The sequence below is a fragment of the Delphinus delphis genome, chromosome 9 (assembly GCF_949987515.2).
Source record: "Delphinus delphis chromosome 9, mDelDel1.2, whole genome shotgun sequence".
NCBI lineage: Eukaryota > Metazoa > Chordata > Mammalia > Artiodactyla > Delphinidae > Delphinus > Delphinus delphis.
The window spans coordinates 36,412,428-36,437,655 of record NC_082691.1 but is presented as its reverse complement, the minus strand read 5'-3'; the positions used below and the strand labels follow the sequence as shown (position 1 = coordinate 36,437,655).

The 25,228-nt window shown below is 36.2% G+C and overlaps 1 protein-coding gene across 1 annotated transcript in view; it reads left to right on the top strand.

Moving 5' to 3' along the window:
* HDAC9 (histone deacetylase 9) overlaps nucleotides 1–25,228 on the top strand; it is an 806,539-nt gene that overhangs the window by 479,234 nt on the left and 302,077 nt on the right. The window contains exons 13-14 of the mRNA XM_060020406.1: nucleotides 4,189–4,369; nucleotides 19,086–19,219. Of these exons, the coding sequence (XP_059876389.1) occupies nucleotides 4,189–4,369; nucleotides 19,086–19,219 (315 nt within the window). The remainder of the gene's footprint in view (nucleotides 1–4,188; nucleotides 4,370–19,085; nucleotides 19,220–25,228) is intronic.

The window sequence follows — 25,228 nt, the reverse complement described above, 5'->3', positions numbered from 1 at the left end:
GGGCATAATAACTCTTCACTGAAAGTACTTTGCAACTTCTATGAGTAGGAGGAGACAGATGATGTTCAGGCGTAGTGGCCTTAGGCCACTTCATATAGAAAAGGTTGTCCTACACATCTCGGTAGCCTGACAGAATGTCCCTGAATAACAGTCTGGCAAAGTAACCAATCAAAAGCAAGTCCCTAGTTAAATCACCTGAAAAAAGAAAGACCATGTATGCATAAGAAACAGGCTCAAAATACTACATGTATTTAAAAAGTATTTTAAATAAGAATGCTTTTGGGGGATGAGGGCATGTTTATTATTCATTTATTGGGCATGACACATTTTCCAAAGGCAGTCAGTAGATGACAGGTTAATTTGGGTATCCATGCAATTTTTAGTAGCAGTAGGTTCTGAACTGTTAGACATTTTATTTTTCTGATGATGCAAGAGACAAACATGCATTTTTGTCCTTACTTCAAAGTATGGGAAATAACCATGAACAAAATTCTCTCATTAAAATTGCTAATAGAAAAAAATGTTTAATGAAACACTTTTTTGGCTATAAAAATACTATCTCAATTTTCAGCCTCATGAAGGAAGCTTTTTATTGGTGAGGAGTGATAGCCATCTGAAATAAAAGTGGCCTACTGTTTTGTGATACTTTGGTCACTAATATGTACCATAATAATCAGTGCCTTACGGGATTGTCGAGATTTGCCCTATGCATTAAAAGCTATACTTCATTTGTAAAGGCATATAACTGTAGTCAACTCTTTTGAAAGTGAATAAACTTTTCTCTCTTTTATAGTCCTTTTTCGGTAGAAGGTTCAAAAATATTTGATCCATGTCTGCTCTTAGAACCAATGATTATGAATCTGTCCCAGTGAAGTGTTTGAAAGGTTCAACTATTTATTTTAAGTAGCATTTGCCAATTTTCTTAATTGTGATATGCAGAAAGTTTGGAAACCACATAAAAGCACAAAGGAAAAAAATAATTCTCAAATCACTTGCTTCCCTCAGCTCTTGGCTCCATCACTAAATAACTTCAGAGTATTGTACTTTGATAGTTGTTTTGTCTGTTCTCCATTTTCTTATATTTTCATTAGCCATTCCTTGGTTCTTTATATAATGATCGCTTATAAAATGCTTTCTTGTTTTATCCTTGTAGTGAGATCTGAAAGATGGCCATGTATCTCCTTTCTATTCATGTATTTATTCAACATGTATTTGTTAACACCTACTCTGTGTGTGAAACACTGCATGGGAATATATGATTCAGTAGGCAAAGCTCATATCCTTATGGAACTTACTGTTTATGGACAAAGTGCTTGAATTTGGGTTTCAACCTATAAGATCAGGAGCCATGCTTAACTCACTTTCCTATCTATACAACCCAGCATGGGATCTATCAGTATTTTCTATCTGCATGCACAGTAGATATTGGAAGGACACTTACATGTGATGAATAAATAACTACTATTGAACAAGTAGTTGTTTGTCTCTTACCTATATTGCCGTATTCCTAATAGTATGGATAAGTAGATTAGATAAGTAGAATTGAATAAGTAGAATTTGCTTGCCTGTTCGTAAGGGTCTGTGTTGAGGTGTAACATTTGTATCTTAGTTATGAGGTAGCAAACTGTAATTCCATTATCTCAAAGGTGCCTGTGAAGTCCAAGTAAAGCAATAAATATGCTTTATTAGCAAAGAAAGAAAGAAGGTGGCGGTGGTATTTACATGGAGCTCTTACAGTATTGAGTTATTCATTAAGAGGTAAAACATTTAGTAACCCCAGTCATCTAAAACATGGTTATGTTATTTGAAAAAACCATGGCCTTTAACTCTCAAATATCTGTTACATATGCTTTTTCTAAAAATTAATTAATTAATTAATCTAGCATTGTTGCATTGGGTCTTCATTGCTGCGCGTGGGCCTTCTCTAGTTGGGGCTAGCGGGGACTACTCTTCGTTACGGTGCACAGGCTTCTCATTGCGGTGGTTTCTCTTGTTGCAGAGCACGGGCTCTAGGCACGTAGGCTTCAGTAGTTGTGGCACATGGGCTCAGTAGTTGTGGCTCACAGGCTCTAGAGAACAGGCTCAGTAGTTGTGGCACACGGGCTTAGTTGCTCCGTGACATGTGGGGTCTTCCCGGACCAGGGATCGAACCTGTGTCCCCTGCATTGGCAGGCGGATTCTTAACCACTGCAAGTCCCATGTTACATATTCTTAATACGCAAATAAATATTTAGCTTTGAGAAAGCATAAGAAAAGATATAAAATGCAGCAGAATATAAGTTCACAGATGATATAGATCCAGTCCCTGGTTCAAAGAGCTTTCAATATTATACATGGAAAGATGATTTCACACACACACACACACACACACACACACACACACACAACCTATCTAGAGCCTTCTCCCCACTTTGCATCTGGCTAATGGAATTTATCTTTTACATATCAAGTTAAATGTCACTTTCTTAAAGTTCCCTCAACCTCTAAATTAGGTTCTTCTTGACAGTTTTTCATGGTACTCTGCATTTTTCCCATATAGTACTCATTATATTTATAATTACATTATACTTAGAAATATTTAGTATCTGTCTCCTCACTAGACAATAAATATAAAAAAGGCTCAACACACCTGCAAAGTGTCTGGCTCAGAGTGAGACCTCAATAAGTAGTTACTGCATGCCGTAACTCTAAAATATGAAAGATGGTGGCAGGGAAATGGAGAGAGAAAAACAAAGTGTGATGGGAATGTAGTGGAGAGGGAAAGAGCATGTAATATGCATCGAATACAGTTGTGTTGTATGTAGATTTGTTAGCATTCTCACTAAGTAAATAATTTGTACACTAAGGATGTACCAGGCCTTGTGCTAGAGGAGCAGCACCCTAACAGGAAGGTTAAGGCAGGGCCTTACTAAGGAGAGGTGATGTTTGCATTCAGTCTTAAAACCGTACGTGCCTGGCAGGTAGACCAAAGCAGAAGAGCGTGTACTTTTTTTTTTTTTTTTTTTTTTTTTTTTTGCGGTACGCGGGTCTCTCACCGTTGCGGCCTCTCCCGTTGAGGAGCGCAGGCTCAGCGGCCATGGCTCACGGGCCCAGCCGCTCCGCGACATGTGGGATCTTCCCGGACCGGGGCACAAACCCGTGTCCCCTGCATCGGCAGGCGGAGTCTCAACCACTGCGCCACCAGGGAAGCCCAGCATGTACATTTTAAGAATTATAGCAATTAGGCTTGTATTTAAAAGGCTTTGTTAACCTTTTGGAGTGTTCGTTTCCTTATCCATGGGATGTGATGATCATCCTTTGTATCACTGTTCAGCTACTTTTCACGTTTGTTGGGAACATGGAAAAGGAAACAAACATAAAAATCAACACGAAGGTTATGAATCCCTTGATGTTGAAGAGAGGAAATATTCGGTGTGTAACACTGTTAGTTAAATTAACCACCTGTCTCTATTTTAGAGATTGTCTTTTTTGGAGACAGAGGAATAGACCAAGTGAATCTTTCAGGAGCTTCCAAATTCTGGCTCTCTGATTTCATAACTTGAGAAGTATGAAGAATGATAATGTTGTTAAGTCACTGAGATTGTATTTAACACCTTATAAAGAAACTAAAACTTTTCATAGTATTGAGATTACACCATGCAACCTATGAAAACTTCCTATTCTGTACCATCATATGAAGACTGAAAGTTGTCAAATATAGTCATTTAACTGGCAATTTTTAGGCTCCCATAAATGTCATTGACAACATTACTGAAATAAATTCAAGATAGGGTTTTCAGAATTGAGCCTTGTTGGCGGTTTGAAAGCAGTTGAATTGTTCTCCCACTTTGCGTTGTAACAATTCTGGGGCTGTATTCAAAACGTTGATATCAAGGTAGGAAATGAGTCTAAGTCAATGTTCCTCTTGAGGTTAAAGGTCTGTTTCTTTCAATCAGTTCAAACTGACAGACCTCCTGCCATCACCTCCTCCTTAGCCAGGCATACAGGCCCTGGCCGTCAGTGTGAAAACATCTGTTGAATGGATTTATTGATTAGATCGTGTTTTGTTTCTCCCTTTCTCTATTTTTTTTCCTTCACACCGTTTATTATGTCTCTGACCTGATGAACTTAATTGGTTGCCATGTCGCTCTCAGTGTCTCCCTTAGTGCTTGTCTCATGTTTCTTTCTACTGTGCTCTTCTCTTGGCAGCAGCCCTTCCCAGAGCCGCAGCACGCACGTGCGCTCTCGGTGCACCCAGCTCAGCTGGCTGTGGATGGCATGGACGGATTAGAGAAACATCGTCTTGTCTCCAGGACTCATTCCTCCCCTGCTGCCTGCATTTTACCTCACCCAGCAATGGACTGCCACCTCCTGCCTGGCTCTGCAACTGGTGAGAATCCCTAAAGACTCTCCCTAATAGGCAGGCTAAATACACCGTTCTTGTAGGATTAAGCGATTTAAATGCTCTGAATAACTCCAAGAGCAGAACACTCCATTTTAACCCAGTGCAACCCAAATTTTATGAGATTATATTGGCCACAAGACAAACAGCACATCTGATAAATCTTGGGCTTAGTATTAATAGCCTCATAAATTGTTACCGTTCAAGGGCCTGGAAAACACATCAACAGGTGCATGGGTCCCTTTCGGAAACAAAAATCCCTACAACATTCTTTAGCAGTGTTCCTCAATCTCTTCCTTCTAGTAGTCCTGGCCACTAGGAAATTTATGATGCTGGCTTCATTTGAGTCGAAAGAGTGCCCCTCTTCCAGTTTGTTTTTCTTGCTGTTTTGTTGGTGTCCCTGTTTTCTTCTGACTTTGCATACAAATGACTCATAGGAGACAGTGGTGCCAAGGCAAACCTTGTTTAATTCTACATGCATGAGTTCCATTTCCATTTATTATAGCACCGATGGGTGGGCTATTTGACTACCCTCTTCCTTTGCCTACAGCTGTGTTTGATATTTCAGAACCTGGCTACAGAGGAAAACAAACCAGATAATTCCAAGGCCAAAGGAAGGTCAAGTCCGGAACACACACACAAAAAAGGGTGCTGTTCTCTCACAAAGGAGCTGTACCATGAATATCCATGTGGATAAATATTCCTTTAAGTCTGCTGGCCCCTGTTCTCGTTCCATGCACTCAAACTGTGGCTCATCAAATGAAAGATATTCTAGCGCTAAGGGCTCATAACTTGGATGCAGCGAGGGGAGAATTCAGACGTACCTTCCCCCAAAGTCTCTCACAGGTTATCTGATTTATTTTTGAAGCAGTTTTTAGGATTCAGAGTTTGTTTTTGTGGCTTCTGTGACCTCAAGCAACCCTTTGTGCTTGGAAAAGTTAAAATACTTTTTCTGAAATCACGGTCCCAAGCCTTGATATCATCTTTTATTTAAAAATCAATGAATGAAATGGCCAAGTTATTTAACTTTGACAGACATCTTAATACGTATGCATAGGAGCTACTTTTTATAATGTGTTACACCACAAGCCAACATTCCATACTAGGAGCTACAGTCGTTATATTTGGATGTATTTCCTTCACCACATTAGCCACTGCCTCTGATCCCTCTATAACTTGGAGCAAAGCAGACCTGTCCTGGTATCCCAGACGACCCAGGACTGTAGCCCACTGTCAGCAGAAGCCGCTTGGATCAGTCAGGCCTGGTTCTATCCCTGGTCTTCAGAGAATTTTTGCTCAAAGCCAGATACATGATGTAGAGAAATACTTTTTGTAGGTAGTGAGAACAGCAGCCTTTAAGAATTAGTAACTTCTCAATTCTTTATACTGAAAGTGTTTTTTATTCATCCATAAGCTTTCAGAGACACAGACACCCTATTGTAATACAGGTTACATTCACTCAAAATCATTTCCTTAATTTAAAAGTGAGCTTGATTATAAAGTTTTGTGGTGCTGTTTCCATGTGCTCTGCTGTCTACTATTGTAATCCTACTGATAGTTTCTTTTCTTGGTTAAGAGGGGTGACCCTTTCCCGACATGCTGTGGTTTCCTCTACTTTTATATGTTCCTTCCATATGAATGAAGCAAGATCTCTGAATATTAGAATGATCCTACTAGTTTGAGAAAACATGTTGAACAGGGTTTGTAGGCCTTAAAAGAATCAGGTGAAAGGGTGGACTGCAAACCAAATAACATAAGCATGACATAAACATAACCTAATCCTTCAGACTGAAGACTGGGTCATTTCACATGATTAGTTTCTTTCTCATAATGTCAACATCCTAGTATTTATCAGAGTTTATTCCAAACACAAATAGGGAAATCAGCTTGAGTTTATTTTCATTTTTAATGTATGTGATGAGGCACATTTCTTGCCTAAATGAGAGATTATGTAAACTTATATTTTAAAAAATACAGGATTTTATACTTAGTAGGTATTCAATAAATTTTAGTTGAATGAACAAATACTAATTTGTAGTATATGTGCATGATATATGTACGTATAAATCGTAAACCCTTAGGAATTTACTAGTTCAAATTTGAAAACATAGAAAATGAAAGTTACTTTGTAACTATTGTTCTGGAAAGAACAACTAAGTGATTTCAAAGTTACATACTTCAGTAGAGAAGAACCTTCTTATTGTCTTATTTACCTTAAGAATGTTGCATCCTAACACTTAAAGTAAAAATATTAGATATTTTTTTAAAACATGCAAAATATATAATTTATGTATCTGTCAATATAGCCCCTCCACTGTCATTGGGACTAAAAATATATATTTGATTGGTGACTTTCATTTAGTGCTTTTCCAAATCCAAAGGAAATGAAGTGCACTGTCTTCAATCTGCTCTTCCACATATTATTCTGGCTTTAATTCAAACTTAAATTTCCCCTGTAAGCTACATACTCTTACAATCCACATGATCTCAAAATTCATTTTAGTATTTCTAACGATATTTATTTTAGAGGAGAACTCTTAAGGCTTTCATTTGTGGTATGTTTGAAAACAAAATTTTTAAGCATTAAATGCGTTTCTTTTGGCTTTTTAATATCTGGTGTAGATACATCAAGAAAAATCAAGTGACATTTAAGTCACTTTGAAGTCACATGTTCTTTGAGAATATTTAGCTTTTTTTTTCCAAAAGAAAGTCATAAATCTTAAACACTCAGTGGTTGTTCCACTAAAAAGTAAGGAAGAGAAAACAAGTTGTAAGGGTAGGCGATTTGCTTAATTTCATTCTCTAAGAGCTATACATTTTGAAACAACTAAAAAGTTACTCAATACTAAACTCACATAATTTTCAAGGCACAACATTCAAACCTTTACCTTCCATGTGATCCTCAACAGTCAACTAGAGTAGCCACACCATCCCCTTTTTGTAAAGAACAAAGCAGTGGTCCAAGGGAAAAATGTGGTCTGAACTCAGTCAGTTGTTGAAAGATGATGTCTCTAGTCCATTTCCTGTGAGAACTTGAATGGACCAAGAAGCAGACTAAGATGCAGCCACTCCCTGGTGGCCCTACAGAGAGCCTGGTTGAGGATATTTCTGGATGGACAAGAAGATGTTGCACCTGCTGTAGTGCTAATGAAGAATGCGTATTGTAGAGCCAGGTTGCCACATATTCAAATGAATTTTGTTATATTGGAAAATGAGTAATAATATTCAACTTTTATATCATATTGAATTTAAGAAGTGCTTTTTTCCTTCTATGGAAAGCCAAGGCATGGTGTTTGTATGAGTTCTGATGACTAAGGAAAGGGCAATGTATGTCATTTTCTCTGCCATAGTCTTTCTTTCTACTCAGCTGTTCCTAACAGAGATGAGGCTTGGTCATGGCTCACAACAGACCATTGAGAGTAGATGATATAATTGTGCTAAGTTTATACCAAATGGGATTCATTGACAGAAGAATTTAATGGCAAATAAATTTGATTGGCTTTATCTTCCCCATCACCCAGTACCATTTAAGGTCTTCTTTCTCCCAACATTAGGTTCCTTTACATATTCTGTGAGTAAATTCTTTCTTTGTAACATTATCTTTTTAAGTCAGTGTCTAATGTGAAGTAGAATTATAGTGCTCAAACTAAACCAATGTTTATGAAAGCCATTACAAATAGTTTAGTTAAAAGAATTTTTAAATTGATGTTTAGTGGGTGGCACATTGTGACAGAAAGTGAAATACATTTGAATATTTCAGTGTGAGAATAGCAAAACTGGCCTTTTTTCCTGTTTTTTTGGGTTTGTTTTCGCTTTTTAATTAAAGATATTTTCCCAAGTCAGGCAAACTCCCATGAATCCTTCAGGTTTTAGTTTACGTGTTATTTCCTTCATGAAGCCTTGTTTGGCCAGCTAAATCCAAATTAAATCAATTATGGTCCCTCATAACAAACTGGATTTCTCCCTGAAAGATTGTAATTATTTATTTTGGGGATTGTGTTCAGATGGGCTCTCTGTGTGGGAAGAGATTGTGTTTTCTCTTCTCTCTAACCCTAGCACATAGGTGTATGGCTAGCCCAAGGAGGGTACTCAGTGTATGTACTTACTGTATAATAAACAAATGAACATCCGAATGAAATGAGAGTAAATAGACATGAATTACGTGCAGCTACCCACAGAAAAGATTATTGGTGCATTAAGTGAAATTTGGGAGTAACACTTATATTTTTTTAATTCAAAAAAATGTTCATTGAAAGTAATTTGGTAAATTTGGAAAACTGTAAAGGAGAATCACCTATTGTTCTATCACTCAGAGGTAACCATAAGTAAAATATACATTTATTTATTCCAGTATTTTTTCCTCTTCCTAGGTGCCTCTCTTTAACAGAGTAAAGAAAAGTTATATGTGTGTTTGTGTTCACGTCTGTGTGCACGTGTATATCTGTAAATACGTATATGTGCGTGTGTGTAATTGTGTGTGTATGTATATGTGTATGTGCATGTGTTTATGTGTGTGTTTTAAGACCTCTCAGAGTGAGTAATGTTACCACCTGTATCAGAATGGAGAGATTAATTTCATTTGGGTAGATAATCAGTTTTGAAGTTACTGTCCTCAAATATATGTGCTTGAAATTTCTCCTGAAAAATTCCTCCAAAATTTGTTTCTCTAATTCTCACTGAAGATGATAAAATAGCTATCTTTTTTATTTAGGAGATTAAATGGACTTGGTCACATATATATTATAACATTTATTAACATAAGTTATAGCATATATTTTTAAAGTATATATTAATATACATTAGTTATACATATATGTATATATATATATTTTAATTAAAAAATTGTTTTGGCTTTTCCATGCCTGAGAAAGTCATCCTATTACCTTAATACACACTTGGACACAGACTTATTGGGGCACACTTTTTGTCTGGAAATGTGGTTAAATGCTCAAGTATTTGACATTCAAGAGGAGAAGTCTGAGGTTAGCCCTGAGGAGAATTCAGAGGCCATCTTAGTATGTGTTCCTTTGTGGGCAGCTTGTTCATTCTTTTCTGGTGCCTCATAGTATATTTTCTTTATCCTGTTAATCCAAAAAACAAAAAAACAAAACCAAAAAAAAAAAACCCCAAATTATCTTTATGATGAGCATTTGCAGTTACATACTCATGTACATTGACTCTTTCTATTTATGGAAAAATTCTTCAATTATTCCAATTATTCAGTTAAATCTGATTTCTTCCTCGAGAACAGTCTTTTTGTTCAGTTGTCTATTCTCTGACCTCCATACTCTCTGTAAATCTCTAAGTTTTTATTTAACGGCACTTATCTGGTTTTCTGAAATGTGAATTCCTTTTTTGTTCTCCAGTGTAGATTTTAATTTTGCCACTATGTATTTAGTTTTTTCTTGCCATCCTCATTTACCTTATTGATCTTTCTTTTTACTCGTTAATTTAGCTTGATTTCTCCTTTTAGCTGTTGGCTCCTATTTTATAGGATCAGTGTCTTTTGACATTTGAGGATCTCAAAAAGTTTCTAAAATCTAATTTTTGTTCCTATAGTAAATCAAATTCACTGAGCTAAGTAGTAAGAATGATGTTTCCTTTACAGTTTCTGTAGCATATTCTCATAGGCCCAGTTTTTGTTTTTTTGTTTTGTATTTTCTTCTGCTCACTCAATCTTTTAAAAACAATTTTTTTTGAAGTATAGTTGACTTACAATTTGGTGTTAATTTCTGCTGTAGAGCAGTGATTCAGATGTATATTTTCTGACTTTCGTTTCATTATAGTTTATTATAAGATATTGAATGTAGTTTTCTGTGCTATACAGTAGGACCTTGTTGTTTATCTATTTTGTATATAGTAGTTTGTATCTACTAATCCCAAACTCCTAATTTATCCCTCCCCCCACATTTCCCTTTTGGTAATCATAAGTTTGTTTTCTATGTCTGTGAGTCTGTTTCTGTTTTGTAAATAAGTTCGTTTGTATCATTTTTTAGATTCCACATATAAGTGATATCATGAGAAATTTGTCTTTGTCTGACTTCAGTTAGTATGATAATCACTAGGTCTATCCATGTTGCTACAAATGGCATTTCATTCTTTTTTATGGCTGAGTAATATTCCATTGTACATATATACACTACAACTTCTTTCTCCATTCATCTGTTGATGGACGTTTAGGTTGCTGCCATGTCTTCACTCTTGTAAATAGTGCTGCTATGAACATTGGGGTGCATATATCTTTTGGAATTAAAGTTTTATCCAGATATATGCCCAAGAGTGGGATTGCTGGATTGTATGGTAACTCTATTTTTAGTTTTTCGAGGAACCTCCATACTGTTCTCTATAGGGGCTGCACCAATTTACATTCCCACCAGTAGTATATGAGAGTTCCCTTTTCTGCACACCCTTTCCAGCATTTATTATTTGTAGACCTTTTGATGATGGGCATTCTGTGACCGGTGTGAGATAGATAGTTACCTCATTGTAGTTTTGATTTGCATTTCTCTAATAATTACTGATGTGGAGCATCTTTTCATGTGCTTTTTGGCCATCTGGTGTGTCTTCTCTGGAGAAATGTCTCTTTAGATCTTCCACTCATTTTTTGATTTGGTTGTTTGTCTTTCTGATATTGAGCTGCATGAGCTGTTTGTATATTTTGGAGATTAATCCCTTGTTGGTCACTTCATTTGCCAATATTTTATCCCATTCTGTGGTTTATCTTTTTGTTCACTTTATGATTTCCTTTGCTGTGCTCACTTATTCTTGAAAGCTTGAATGTAGAGTGATCTTTCTAGATATTTGCCAGTAAATACGTAGTGAATTGTTTGACTTCGCTTTTTGCCAACTTACATACTGGTTGAATCTCCTTCTCGGTTATATAGTTGAATGGCAACACTTAATCTAGTTCCCAGGTTCTAACAGACTTGCATATAGTGTTAGTTGGAAGCCCTAGGATGGAATTTCTTCCCCCCACTTCTTTTTTAGCTGCTGATACGATGATTTACATAAACAAACAAATCTAAGTCTTAGAAAATGCTCCTTATGTACTCAGAGGCACAATTTAGCAAGTTTTAAACAATTATTTTTGCATATTTCATTTGCCTGCTAGACAAATCAAGTTTAACACATAATTAAAAATTGTACTATTTGGAGGGAACTTACCTCAACATAATAAAGGCCATATATGACAAACCCATAGTCAACATCGTTCTCAGTGGTGAAAAACTGAAACCATTTGCTCTAAGATCAGGAAAAAGACAAGGTTGTCCACTCTCACCACTGTTATTCAACATAGTTTTGGAAGTTTTAGCCACAACAATCAGAGAAGAAAAAGAAATAAAAAGAATCCAAATTGGAAAAGAAGTAAAGCTGTCGCTGTTTGCAGATGACATGATACTATACATAGAGAATCCTAAATATGCTACCAGAAAACTACTAGAGCTAATCAATGAATTTGGTAAAGTAGCAGTATACAAAATTAATGCACAGAAATCTCTTGCATTCTTATACACTAATGATGAAAAATCTGAAAGAGAAATTAAGGAAACACTCCCATTTACCACTGCAACAAAAAGAATAAAATACCTAGGAATAAATCTACCTAAGGAGACAAAAGACCTGTATGCAGAAAACTATAAGACACTGATGAAACAAATTAAAGATGATACAAACAGCTGGAGAGATATACCATGTTCTTGGATTGGAAGAGTCAAAATTGTGAAAATGCCTCTACTACCCAAAGCAATCTACAGATTCAGTGCAATCCCTATCAAACAACCAATGGCATTTTTCACAGAACTAGAACAAAAAATTCACAATCTGTATGGAAACACAAAAGACCCTGAATAGCCAAAGCAATCTTGAGAAAGAAAAATGGAGCTGGAGGAATCAGGCCCCCAGACTTCAGACTATACTACAGAGCTACAGTAATCAAGACGGTATGGTACTGGCACAAAAACAGAAATATAGATCAATGGAACAGGATAGAAAGCCCAGAGATAAACCAACACACATACTTTCACCTTATTTTTGATAAAGGAGGCAAGAATATAGAATGGAGAAAAGACAGCCTCTTCAAAAATGGTGCCTCGAAAACTGGACAGCTACATGTAAAAGAATGAAATTAGAACACTCCCCAACACCATACGCAAAAATAAACTCAAAATGGATTAAAGACCTAAATGTAAGGCCAGACACTATAAAACTCTTAGAGGAAAACATAGGCAGAACACTCTATGACATAAATCACAGCAAGATCCTTTTTGACCCACCTCCTAGAGAAAGGGAAATAAAAACAAAAATAAACAAATGGGACCTAATGAAACTTCAAAGCTTTTGCACAGCAAAGGAAACCATAAGCAATACGAAAAGACAACCCTCAGAATGGGAGAAATTATTTGCACATGAAGCAACTGACAAAGCATTAATCTCCCAAGTTTACAAACAGCTCATGCAGCTCAATGTAAAAAAAAGAAAAAAACACTCAATCCAAAAATGGGCAGAAGACCTAAATAGACCTTTCTCCAAAGATATACAGATCGCCAACAGACACATGAAAGGATGCTCAACATCACTGATCATTAGAGAGATGCAAATCAAAACTACAATGAGGTATCACCTCACACCAGTCAGAATGGCCATCATCAGAAATCTACAAATGATAAATGCTGGAGAGGGTGTGGAGAAAAGGGAACCCTCTTGCACTGTTGGTGGGAATGTAACTTGATATAGCCACTATGGAGAACAGTATGGAGGTTCCTTAAACTAAAAATAGAACTACCATATGACCCAGCAATCCCACTACTGGGCATATACCCTGAGAAAACCATAATTCAAAGAGTCATGTACCACAGTGTTCATTGCAGCTCTATTTACAATAGCAAGGACATGGAAGCAACCTAAGTGTCCATCGACAGATGAATGGATAAAGAAGATGTGGCACATATATACAATGCAATATTACTCAGCCATAAAAAGAAACGAAATTGAGTTATTTTTAGTGAGGTGGATGGACCTAGAGTCTGTCATACTGAGTGAAGTAAGTCAGAAGGAGAAAAACAAATAGCATATGCTAACACATATATATGGAATCAAAAAAAAAAAGTTATGAAGAACCTAGGGCCGGGACAGGAATAAAGACGCAGACATAGGGAATGGACCTGAGGACACGGGGAAGGGGAAGGGGAAGCTAGGATGAAGTGAGAGAGTGATATGGACATATATACACTACCAAATGTAAAATCGATAGCTAGTGGGAAGCAGCCGCATAGCACTGGGAGACCAGCTCGGTGCTTTGTGACCACCTAGAGGGATGGGACAGGGAGGGTGGGAGGGAGGGAGACGCAAGAGGGAGGAGAAATGGGGATATATGTATATGTATAGCTGATTCACTTTGTTATAAAGCAGAAACTAACACACCATTGTAAAGCAATTATACTCCAATAAAGATATTAAAAAAAATTTTGTACTATCTGGTACTTTGTTTTAGGTGTTCCTGTTAATAGATATTATAACAAATAATTCAGGTATTAGAATGTAAAGAGTATAGTAGAAATAGAAAAAATTAGGCAAGATAAACCTCATGGATAGGTTAGAATTATGGTTAGAAAGTATAACAGCTGCTGTGGGTATGATTTAGAGGTTATTAGAAATGACCCTTACTTCAAAATAGCTCCTTGTATCCATTTTAGTAATTCTACCAATTGCAGGCCATTTTTTAAAGATTTTTTTTTTTATTTTTAAAAGGTCATCTTTGACCTCCCCACCCTGTATTTTTGTTTCTTCCTTACCATACAGAGTCTTAAAAAAACATGTTTTTTTAAGTAAATATTCGTAAGTACCTCACGTTTACTGCTAGATCATAAGTTAAATGTAATAAAATGAAGTTGCTGGTGCCTGGATCATTGTGAGCATTCACTGACTGTTTACTGAACCTGCATCTTTTAGGAAAGATATTATGTTATATATATATTTGTGTTGTGCTTGGTTCAGTTCTTTGGCCCTGAAAAGTGTTTAGTATGTGTTGTTGAGCAAATCCTTAGGAAGGTATGAAACCTCAGGCTTTAACCAGAAAAGCAGTGTGAAGCTGAATGTTAAGAACTTGTGATCAGGATCAGGAGTTTTAGGTCTAAAGATTCTAGACTCAACTTTCCTAATAGACCAAGGTGGACTCAGCCTCGCAATCATGTAAGATTGAGCATAAACCTGAAGATATGAATGGCTTCTATGGCTAAATAATGACTTAACTACACGCAATGATTAAGGAAAGGGAAAGATGCTGCACTTTGTGCTTCCTCATTTAATAAAACTGAAAGCCAGAGAAAGCACAAAGTCCAAGCTTATCTAAAAAAACATATCAAAAAATTTTGAGAGTTTTTTTTGGTAGAAAATAAACTACTAGAGTTTAAAATTCAGGTAAGGCTTTATGTTAAGACTCCTTTGTGTATTTTCTCAAAACCTAATTTTAACTCTTGTCCCATTGATTGAGAGAGATTGATCCATTGGCTTATGTTGTAAGTGGTAACCAGTGAGGCAGAAAGGGTCAAAGAAAAGTAGCATTCCATATGAATCCCAAAGAGAAGATCAGGCTTGTTTCTCACCCTATAAGTTTTTGTTACTGGAAAAAAAAAAAAAAAAAAAAAGGAAAAAAGAGAGAAGAAAAGAATGGAGATGAAGGATGAGGTTAAGTCTCACCTTGCAGTGTACCTGTTAACACCTCATTGCTAGGTCATTAAGATGAGTAAGTGGAGGTTTGGGGTTCCAGACTTTATTTATTTTCTCTTAAGTTCAAATGTCTTTCCAGGAGTTCCTGGACTTTGTATTATAATCTCCAGATACTTGGCAATAAATTTCAGCTACCATAACCTGTTTAATAAATTTTTTTTGGCAGTGGCTTATGGAGAAAATTTTGTTAAAAGAGGAATGATTACTATGGAGGTGAAGTTAGATATGTCAAGAGATGAAATAGTGAAAAAAATAAGCAACTTAATGATTAGAATCTCTACTCTTAATATGTTTTCAGAATGAGGGAAATACTGTATTTTATGTTTCCATGTTAATCATTAATATATCCTTCATGCAGCGCAAAACTGGTTGAAAATATGTTAAACAGTTCCTTTTATGTAGTAGCAACTCATAAATAAATACTTGATATATCTGAACTGTGGAGACATGTCTTATATATCATTGTATTTTTTAAAATAAATTTATTTATTTATTTTTGGCTGCATTGGGTCTTTGTTGCTGTGCGAGGGCTTTCTCTAGTTGCGGCGAGGGGGGGCTACTCTTCATTGTGGTGCACGGCGGTCTTCTCATTGTGGTGGCTTCTCTTGTTGGGGAGCACGGGCTCTAGGCATGCGGACTTAAGTATCTGTGGTACACGGGCTTCAGTAGTTGTGTCTCATGGGCTTTAGAGCGGAGGCTCAGTAGTTGTGGCTCACAGGCTTAGTTGCTCCGCGGCATGTGGGATCTTCCCGGACGAGGGTTTGAACCCATGTCCCCTCCATTGGCAGGCGGATTCTTAACCACTGCACAACCAGGGAAGTCCCTATCATTGTATTTTTAATGTTTCTTTTTATGCCTGCTTCCTTTTTTTTTTCCTGCCTTCCCTCTTGTCTCCCTTTTGACTTTATTTAAAAATATTTATTCATCTCTTTTTTATGCAAAATGCCATGTAGAAATATAACGAGTAAAATAAATGCCTGTATTAGAGGCACTGGCCAGTTGGAAGGTAAGGCAAATAAAATAACAGGTAGAACATTAAAGAAATAAGGCTATAAATACTTCAGTAGTCCAATGAGGTCCACCAAGTAGGTTCATCAAGGAGGTCTTTATAATGGAGATATCTGACTTACTTCTTGCATCAGTTCATTGATTTATGTTTTTCATTCATTAAAAGTACTTTTGAGGATCTACTATATTCCAAGCATGGTTTACAGACACGAAAAGTTCAGAGGTAAACAATACAACTCTAGTCTGTGTTTTCATAGATCTTACCAGATAGTAAAGAAAATATACAATTAACAATATTATACAACAGTCACAGAATTGTGCTATATGTTCCGAGGAAGACCTAGAAGAACTAGTAGAGCATATAGTAGGAGATCTAATTTAGAGATCCCAGGGAATGCTTTATTGAGGAAGTGACATTAAAACAATTTTGGGGCTTCCCTGGTGCGGCAGTGGTTGGGAGTCCGCCTGCCGATGCAGGGGACACGGGTTCGTGCCCCGGTCCGGAAAGTTCCCACATGCCGCGGAGCGGTCTGGCCCGTGAGCCATGGCCGCTGAGCCTGCGCATCCAGAGCCTGTGCTCCGTAAAACAATTTTGAAGAATGTATAGGTATAAGCCAAATGAAGGCTAGAGTTATGGAGGCAAGAAGGAAGAATTTTGGTCATAGATGGGATAGCATGTATGACGATCCTAAGGCTGGTATGATTTTGAGTCTTTTGAGGAGTGGAAGGTAAATCTTTGTGGGAGAAATAGAGGTCAAGTGAGGGAAGAGTATGAGATGAAGCTGGAGAAGTGGAGAAGGGTCTGTGTATGCTGCCTTGAGAAATTTTAACCTCATCTTTGAAGTCACCGAAGGGTTTAAGCAAAGGTGGCTACTGTTAAGTGGCAAATAGCATAGAGTGAAAGTCAGATAGCCAGTTACAAGGCTATCTCAGGAGTTCAGATTAAAGATAATAGCACCTTGGATTTTGTATGGTTTTGGCATTGGAGTTAAGAGAGTGATTCATTATGTATCTTCCAGGGAAAGTAGACAATACTTGTTGGTTCGTTGGAGAGGGAGTGTCAAGAGGACTGTAAGATTTCGTATATGAGCAATGGTGGATTATGATATCCTTTACTGAAATGAGGAACAGTGTGTGAAGTTTAAGATTATGAGCTCAAATCTATGATAGTCTCACTTTATGAAAACAAATGCAGATTTTGGAGGGGCAATTTAGACAAGTGTGCAAGTGTACTGCTCAGAAGGGAGATCAGCACTGAAGATGAAAATGTGAGAGTTAGGGGCACAAGGAGGGATTTTGAAGCCATTGTGTCGATGTTACGCATCAAGAGGGTATCATGCTGAGTGAAACACGGCAGACAGAGAAAGACAAATACCCTATAATCTAAAATCTGTATGTTTAGACCTGGAATCTAAGAAACAAAGCAAAATGAAAACAGACTCAAATGTGTAGTTGCCAGAGGGAAGGGGGTTGGAGAGTTGGGCCAAATAGGTGAAGGGGATTAAGAGGTACAAACCTCCAGTTATAAGTAAGCCACAGGGGTGTAATACACAGCATAAAGGATATGGTCAAAAATATTGTAATAACTTTGTATGGGGACAGATGGTTACTAGACTTATTGTGGTGATCATTTTGTAATGTATGCAAATGTCGAATCACTATGTAGTACACCTTAAACTAACATAATATTGTATGTCAGCTATATTTCAATTAATAGAAAATAGTGGATGTTATTTGGGCCAGCAAAATGATATTTTTTCCTAGACATAATTTTTGCCACATGGTTCCAAATACACATGTCATTCTGCTGCATGATTTTAATACAGTCAGGGACAAGTATTTTCCCCTCTTGAGTAACAGGGACAAGTATTTTTCCCTCTTGAGTAACATTCCTCTAACACAATAATGTAAGGGAGAATAAAATGCATTAATTGAACCTACTTTTTAACACTAATTGCTTGTATAGTATCTGTTCTTGAATAGATATTTAGAAATTTCTTATGATGGATTCTTCTGCCCTCACTCCATGCCCCCAGAGAATGTATTTTGATGGTAATTTATTGGAATATTTGATTGGTTAAATAATGTCTTATGTCAGGCAATTTTGTAAATAACATGTTCCCCCCCGCAAGGAATCGGGTTAAGGGTGGAAACGCTTTTATAGTAATTATTATCTAATTTGTTGCTTTAAAGAGCCCTATTTTATATATCCCTAATAGTTCATTTCATCAAATGTTTATAAAATCTTCCCCATCAAAGGGTGTAACTGAAATATGAAATGTGTTAACTCATGATAATTTAAAAGCAGAGTTTGTTAAGTATCTATGTGATCTCTACTAAAGGTATTGCAGCTGACTTACTCGTTTTTTAAAAGAAACACTTCAGTGTTCCACAATCTAAATTATAGATTTTATTTTATTATAAAATAAGAAGAAGCTCTTTCTGCATAACTTTGAAGAAATTGATAAGCAGAATAGGCAAGCAGTTGGAAACTCTTCCAGTTTATTACAGATGTCACATGATCTAAAGTAAGGCTAGAATTACTCTTGAAATAAATTCACAGTTTAAAGAGTCAGCTCATTTTGTGGCTTCACTGATAAAATTGAAACCTCTACTGAATTGAATTATCTGTCTAAAAATGCTTCATAATGATTTAAGATACTGGTAAAATTACAGTATTTTTTTAAACCTGAAATGTCTTAAGTATCGCCATCTTTATTACTTTACTGCTAAGTAAGCTAGGGTCTGAGTACTGATTAATCCATGAGTGGAGTTCTTTGCATATATATCCAGATCCATAGAGCTAAATAGCTCTGTGTGCTTCCTGGGAATTTGTGGATATGTATTATTTCTCCATTTGTAAATTTATTTGGAAAAGAATGCCTTTTTTGGAGCAATCATATTGTCATGTAACTTGTATCATTCCTTTGTATCATTACTCATCTTGTGCTGTGTTTTCTTTGTCCTGAAGGAATTGCCTATGATCCTCTGATGCTGAAACACCAGTGCATTTGTGGCAATTCCACCACCCACCCTGAGCACGCTGGACGCATACAGAGCATCTGGTCACGGCTGCAAGAAACTGGGTTGCTAAATAAATGTGAGGTAATCCTGAATTGGCCACACTCTTTTACTTACTTAAATAAATCATGTAAAGAGGCCAGTATTCAATTGGGTAGGTGTAGAAAAATGTTAACTCTGTAGTACAAACACCATGATTGATGAACCATCGTAGACATTAGTAGCATAGAACTTATAACCTGACACTGGGCTGGGCACACAGTGGGTACTCAGTCTGTGTTGATGGACTGAGCAGCTGCCTGATGTATGTGCTATTACTGCAGCGTTTTTCTGTACACACGGTAGTATTCTAGGTATCATTTATTGAGTTAATTTTCTGAGAAACTCTTCGCAAACTGTTAAGTGCTCAGTAGTTGTTATTTCTTGTTATAAGCGATACTCTGAACTAACGTATATGCCGATTTTGCCTCGTGGAAATGAATAGTTTTAAAAGATTAACTGTCTTCTTACCAAGAAAAGTCACTTCTTTTTATTGATGTTTAGATTCATTTCTGTAGATTCTTGGTGAGTCTCATTTTTTATTTAGAAAAATTAGTTTCTTTAGGCTTTCAAAAGTTAAAAGTAAAAATGTTATCAGGTCAAAAAGACTCCCATTGTCAAATCTGCAAAATATATAACAACCAGCAGTTGTTTGATTTAGTTGCTGTAAATGTCCAAAGTTGCTTAAGATCCAGTAACAGTCTATATTTGAGTCTGAAACTTTCTTAAAAGAAAAATATCCCCCATGTGTTTTCTTACATTACCTTAACATTTATTGATCAAAAGCACTTTTTCTTGGGTCTATATTCTGTTCCAGATGTGTTCTAGGGACTAGAATTATGGAATTTCACAAGGCAAACATGGTCCCTATTCTTATAGACTGATAATTTAACATGTTGCGGAACATATTTGGTTCTGTTATCCTTCTTTATAGAGCAATGAAGGGAATCTAACTAGTTCTTACCAGTTTGGGAAAAAAGTAAATGGATAATATTGATATTTTGACCATAGTTATGTCAGAAGGAAACTAATACTTTGAAACCATACTAAATTCACTGTACTTTGATAAAATGAAGACAATCTTTTGTGACTACTTTTGAGTTAATTGAGTTAACTGATTTTGACAATCGAAAATGTAGTCAATAAAATTCTATTCAAAGCCAATTTACTTTAAAGTGAACCTGTAAAATATTTCAGTTGAAATAGACATGCCAAAACAGACAGACTATTTCTTAGAGTAAAGTGCACTTGCCTCTATTTGATAGCAGGGGTTAATTCAGTCTGATCTTTCTTCTCTGCAAAGTACTAAAAATAACTGACTTTTAAAGATGCAAACTCATTCATTCGTTGTGTTCATTTCTAAGGATAAATTATTTTCTTTATTGATTTTCTCTTTTGAAGATGAACTGTCTCATCTTACAAGGGGATTAAATGGTTATTTTCTTTACATCAAAATATAGATAATGTCGATGGGTCATTCAGCAGTTGGGATTGTAAATGAATACGTCAGAGCAGTGTATACAGACTTAGTTTCACAAGTTTTATTATGTGTTGATAATAGAATTATCAAATGTTTTTCATATGTGGAGTTCTGCTTTTGATTAAATGTATCCTTTACCTAGAAACCCCAAAGTGACAGAATTTCAGCTAGATTTATTTCTCTGGTTCTTTCCTGAGTGAAAGTCTATTATTCATATTTTTCCAGTAGCATCCATATTATATGGCAGAAGGCTTTCATACTCTTTGGTAAATTTTAGAGTTATCTTCAAGGTTTTCATGATTTTGATAATGCAGTTTGGAAGCCAAACCACTCTATTGTCTGCACAATCCTATATGGAGCCGGTAAAGTAAACCATCAAGGAGACTTACTTGTGGTAGACTAGCCTTAATGGATATTTATTCATGAGAGTGTTCCTGTCTCACCTTCGCATCTACTATAGATGTTTCCTAGCTTGGCTGTCTCTCTTTACTTTTGCAAGCTGAGGCATTGCTGTTTACATTTTTTTCACTTTCAAGTCTTTGTTATATCCTGAAGCCCTGCCCCACCTGCTCCAAATTAGCAGTGCCTGATGATAGCCTGAAATGCATTGTTAGTTTGTGATATCCCTTAAATCTGTTCCCTGAAGGAACACTATTTATGAAAGGAGCAAAGTGCAGAAGTAAATGGAATGTAATATGGTTCACACTGGTCTTAAAATTTAAAAGTCTATTATCCTTTTGTGATCAGTCTTCTTCTTCTGTTCCTGGTACATCACATTATTTTAGTCTTGTATTATTTGAAACCATGAAATTCAGTTTATACAACAGCACTGCTGATGTGACATCAGACCCAGGATGAAATGTTAGAAGAACAGTGGGCACCCCACAGTTGAGTGAGAATGAGTGAGTCTATTCCAGTCCAGTCAGCAAAGACGGGTCTCTCTAGCAGACAATCACACAATTAACAAATAATGCACTTGAAAGCCCAGATTGGCAGATTGGCTCTTAATGAAGACCAAGCACAAAAGTCTGATCCAAAACTTTAAAAGTGCAAACAGAACACTCTTTTTCCTAACATAGTTTAAGAACAGTTCAGCAGGTGTTTGCTTTCCTAAGTGATGAAATTGTTGCCCATATTATTTATTTGCTCCTGTGTTATCAAAACATCTATGACTTATGCTGACCTAATCCAAAACATGCCATAGAATTTCACTGGGACAGGAGGTAAGGAGTCTCAATTCTGCTGGTGTACAGAGAAAAAAATGCTTTCCTCAGCCAATGGAGTAGTCAATGTTGCAATTAAACAATGATTATGATAGAAAAGATGGCAATTTGAAAACGTTGAAAGGGCTTCTTTGTTTTTAAACAAGAGTCTGATCCACAAATCAAACTTATGTATCGTTTCAATTCATTTATCAGTGTAGAAAATTAACCAAAATGGATTCCTTCAAAGGTTATTGTTCAGTGTTAGAGTTGACCTTCGTCCTGCCATTAATTATCTGTGTACTTTTGTCAGATCATTTAACCTTAGTGATCTTTGGTTTTCCCATATGTAAGATGAGGGTGTTAAGCAGGATATTTGCTAGGATCTTTCAGCTCTAATATCATATGAAATTAGATGCCTAAGAAGTTAATTTGGAGCATAACACTTTCTTTGGTTAAGAGTAGACAAAACTTTTAGGATGTTTTAGTAAACATATTGCTTTTAGTTTGTAAGCTATAGTGTAAATTGGCTGTGCTTACAGTCCTGATTGGCAGCCAGAGAAAACATTAGTCCTTATTATATTAGATTACAGTGGTTACATGGGTTAACTTCTCTTGGCATGATGTGGCACTGTTTTAAAAAAATTGAAATAGTTAATAGTCCCTCATGCCAATACCATTTAGTTGTTTCCCCTATTGAATCATTCACACTGAGTTTAGTGATTCTGTTGGGAGTAAAAAGCAAAACCAGCAGCTTTCTTGTCACCATAAGAAATGGGTCTGGAGGGGTCATTTGGTGTCCTCTTTGGGAATAAGCTCTTGGATTAGGTAGCCAGGTTTCTGAAGTGTGTGTGCCCCTGAAGAAAAAGATGTGCTCTTCTGTGCTTAAAAAATTGCAGAGGTTGACCCATCATCTGTTAGAAATGCACTTGCAGGTGTTTTTCCAGAAGTGCTCATGACTCTCAGCCCACCACGCCACCCACAGACATTTGCTTGCTCTCACATTTGTTTTGAGAATAATAACATTTTATAATGCTTTTGTTGGATTACACATTATATGGAATTTGCATTGCCTCTTTGTGACTAATATTGAATAACTTTGTTTCGCTTAATTCATAAGTAAAAACCATAAGCAACATACTGTGCTGAAATGTTTAACTCCTTTATTCAAGTGCCAACACAAAGTAATTACAAACAATTCTGGGACACAGAACCAAGCTACTGTTGCCCCTTCTGGGACTTCTCAGCCATTCCAGTGAAAAATGTAGAGAGCAGGTTTAGTGTAAAATCTTAAGATGCCAGGGAGCTCAGGGATAGGGTCTCCAGCACACTTTCCTGCACACACAAGTGATTTTTAAAATACCTTTTGTAAATCTAAATAAAGAAATATAATACTCTTAAGAAAAACTCAATTTTGAATTGTGCAAGTTTTCTGACTTGAAGGTTACAAAGTACTAAACATTGCAAGTTAATGGAAATTCAATTAAACGTTTGTTTTATGGACTAATCTAACTAGATGGCAGCACATAACAGCTTACTGTTTTGTTTAGTTTGCAAAAAACTTTTGTGTGTGTGCTTGTGTCTTAGAATCTAACCACAAAGCAATAAGAAACTCAAACAGGGAATCTGGTGAATTGTCTCTAAAGGATATGGCAGTTATGGAAAGAAGTACAAATGATCTAGATGTGATGAGTAAACCAAGGTGTCATTATTCTCAGAGAAATTTGTATAACCCAGTAGAGTGGACCCTGGCAGATAAATAACGTTAAAAATACGTGTGCAGCCCATAATCAGAATTAAGATGATTTGGAATTTTTTTTTTGATTTTGATTTCTGCAAAAAAAAAATTAATGTGGAAAACAACCAATAAAAGGAAGTAAGACAGGCTGCCCTTCTGAGTCCATTTGGAAAGTGATACAGGATTTTTTTTTTTAAACAGCAGCATTAAAGCTTATTAGCAAAAAATGACTAGTTATATGGATTTGAACTGTCTGAAAGTTGTTGTGCTAAAGTAACAAAATATTTATTGTGACAAATTTGTTTCATACATGATTAGTATAAAAAAATGCTTCAACCCAAATCAGTAAAATGTTCATTACAATGTTTAAAAAAATAATTACAACATAGGAGATTCAGTTGCATAAAAATTGTGAAAATTGAGCCAGTACACTAAGGCATAACATTTTTTTCTTACTTTCTGATGAGCATAATGGTTTGAAATGAGTGGACACAAAACTGGAAAAAAAGTACATAGTACATACGCTTTTTACCACCCAGACATTTGTTATTGAATGGACTTGCTGTTTTCTGAAGTACTTTTGAAATTATTCTATGCCCTGAACTACTTTTAAATAAATTGTAATGACTGAATCCAGCAGTATTACATGCAAGTAGATGACACTTGTTATTTTGAAGATCAGATAAACTTTTTTTTTTTTACTCTCCAACCTTCTCTCTGCCAGCCATTTGTTTTAGCTATTCCATAGTCCCAAATGTTGGTTAGTGCAGGGTCAGCATCTTGAATTCACTTATGAGCAGGAAGAATGGACAGCTCCCTCTAAGATGTGGTTCTTGACCTAGGTTACCCATTAAAATCCACTGGGTGGGTCTCAGTTTCTGGATGCCTAGGTTGTAACCAAAGTTAAGCAGGAGCTCTGAACATATGACCCAGACATTAATACCTTTTAAACTTATGCAGCTGATTCCAAGGTTCACCAATATTAAAAATCAACAGAAACTCAGTTTCTTAACATAAACTTAATGAGGTAGAGACAAAGAGGTGAATGGAGTCAAATATTTGGAGATGGGAGAGTAACAAAAGTAAACATTTACCTGAGAAACAAAGGTGGTATTAACTCAGAAGTTTCATGCACAAAATTTTTTTTTAAATTGGGAAAAATGTTCTTTATTTTGAAGTTGTCATGGGATAGGAAAATGAGTTCTAAAAAATACTCTTCTTTTTCAAATATGATTAAGCATTTTTAAAAAATGGGCTTCAAGGAAAACCTGGCATCTTTTTGAAAACCTTCATAGTGAGATCTCCTCTCTTGCTTCAACCATGGTAATTTATCATTTCAATTATGATATTTGCTTGCCCAAGGCAAATCTATAAATCAAAATGAAGGATATTTTATTGAGTGTTGTGTATAAGGTAATTTCTCATAGCCATTTTAGGGCTTACCATTTTCACTTACCATTCTAGGGCTAAAAGTAATTTGGTTAAATCTCCTTATGTTTATAGATGAAGAAACAAAGCTCCAGAAAGGTACCTCATAGCAGGCTATGGGCACGTTAAGGACATGTGACAGTCAGAACCCAGAACTCAGGGCTCCTGACTTGCAATTCACTTTCTTTTCATATGACTGACAGAAA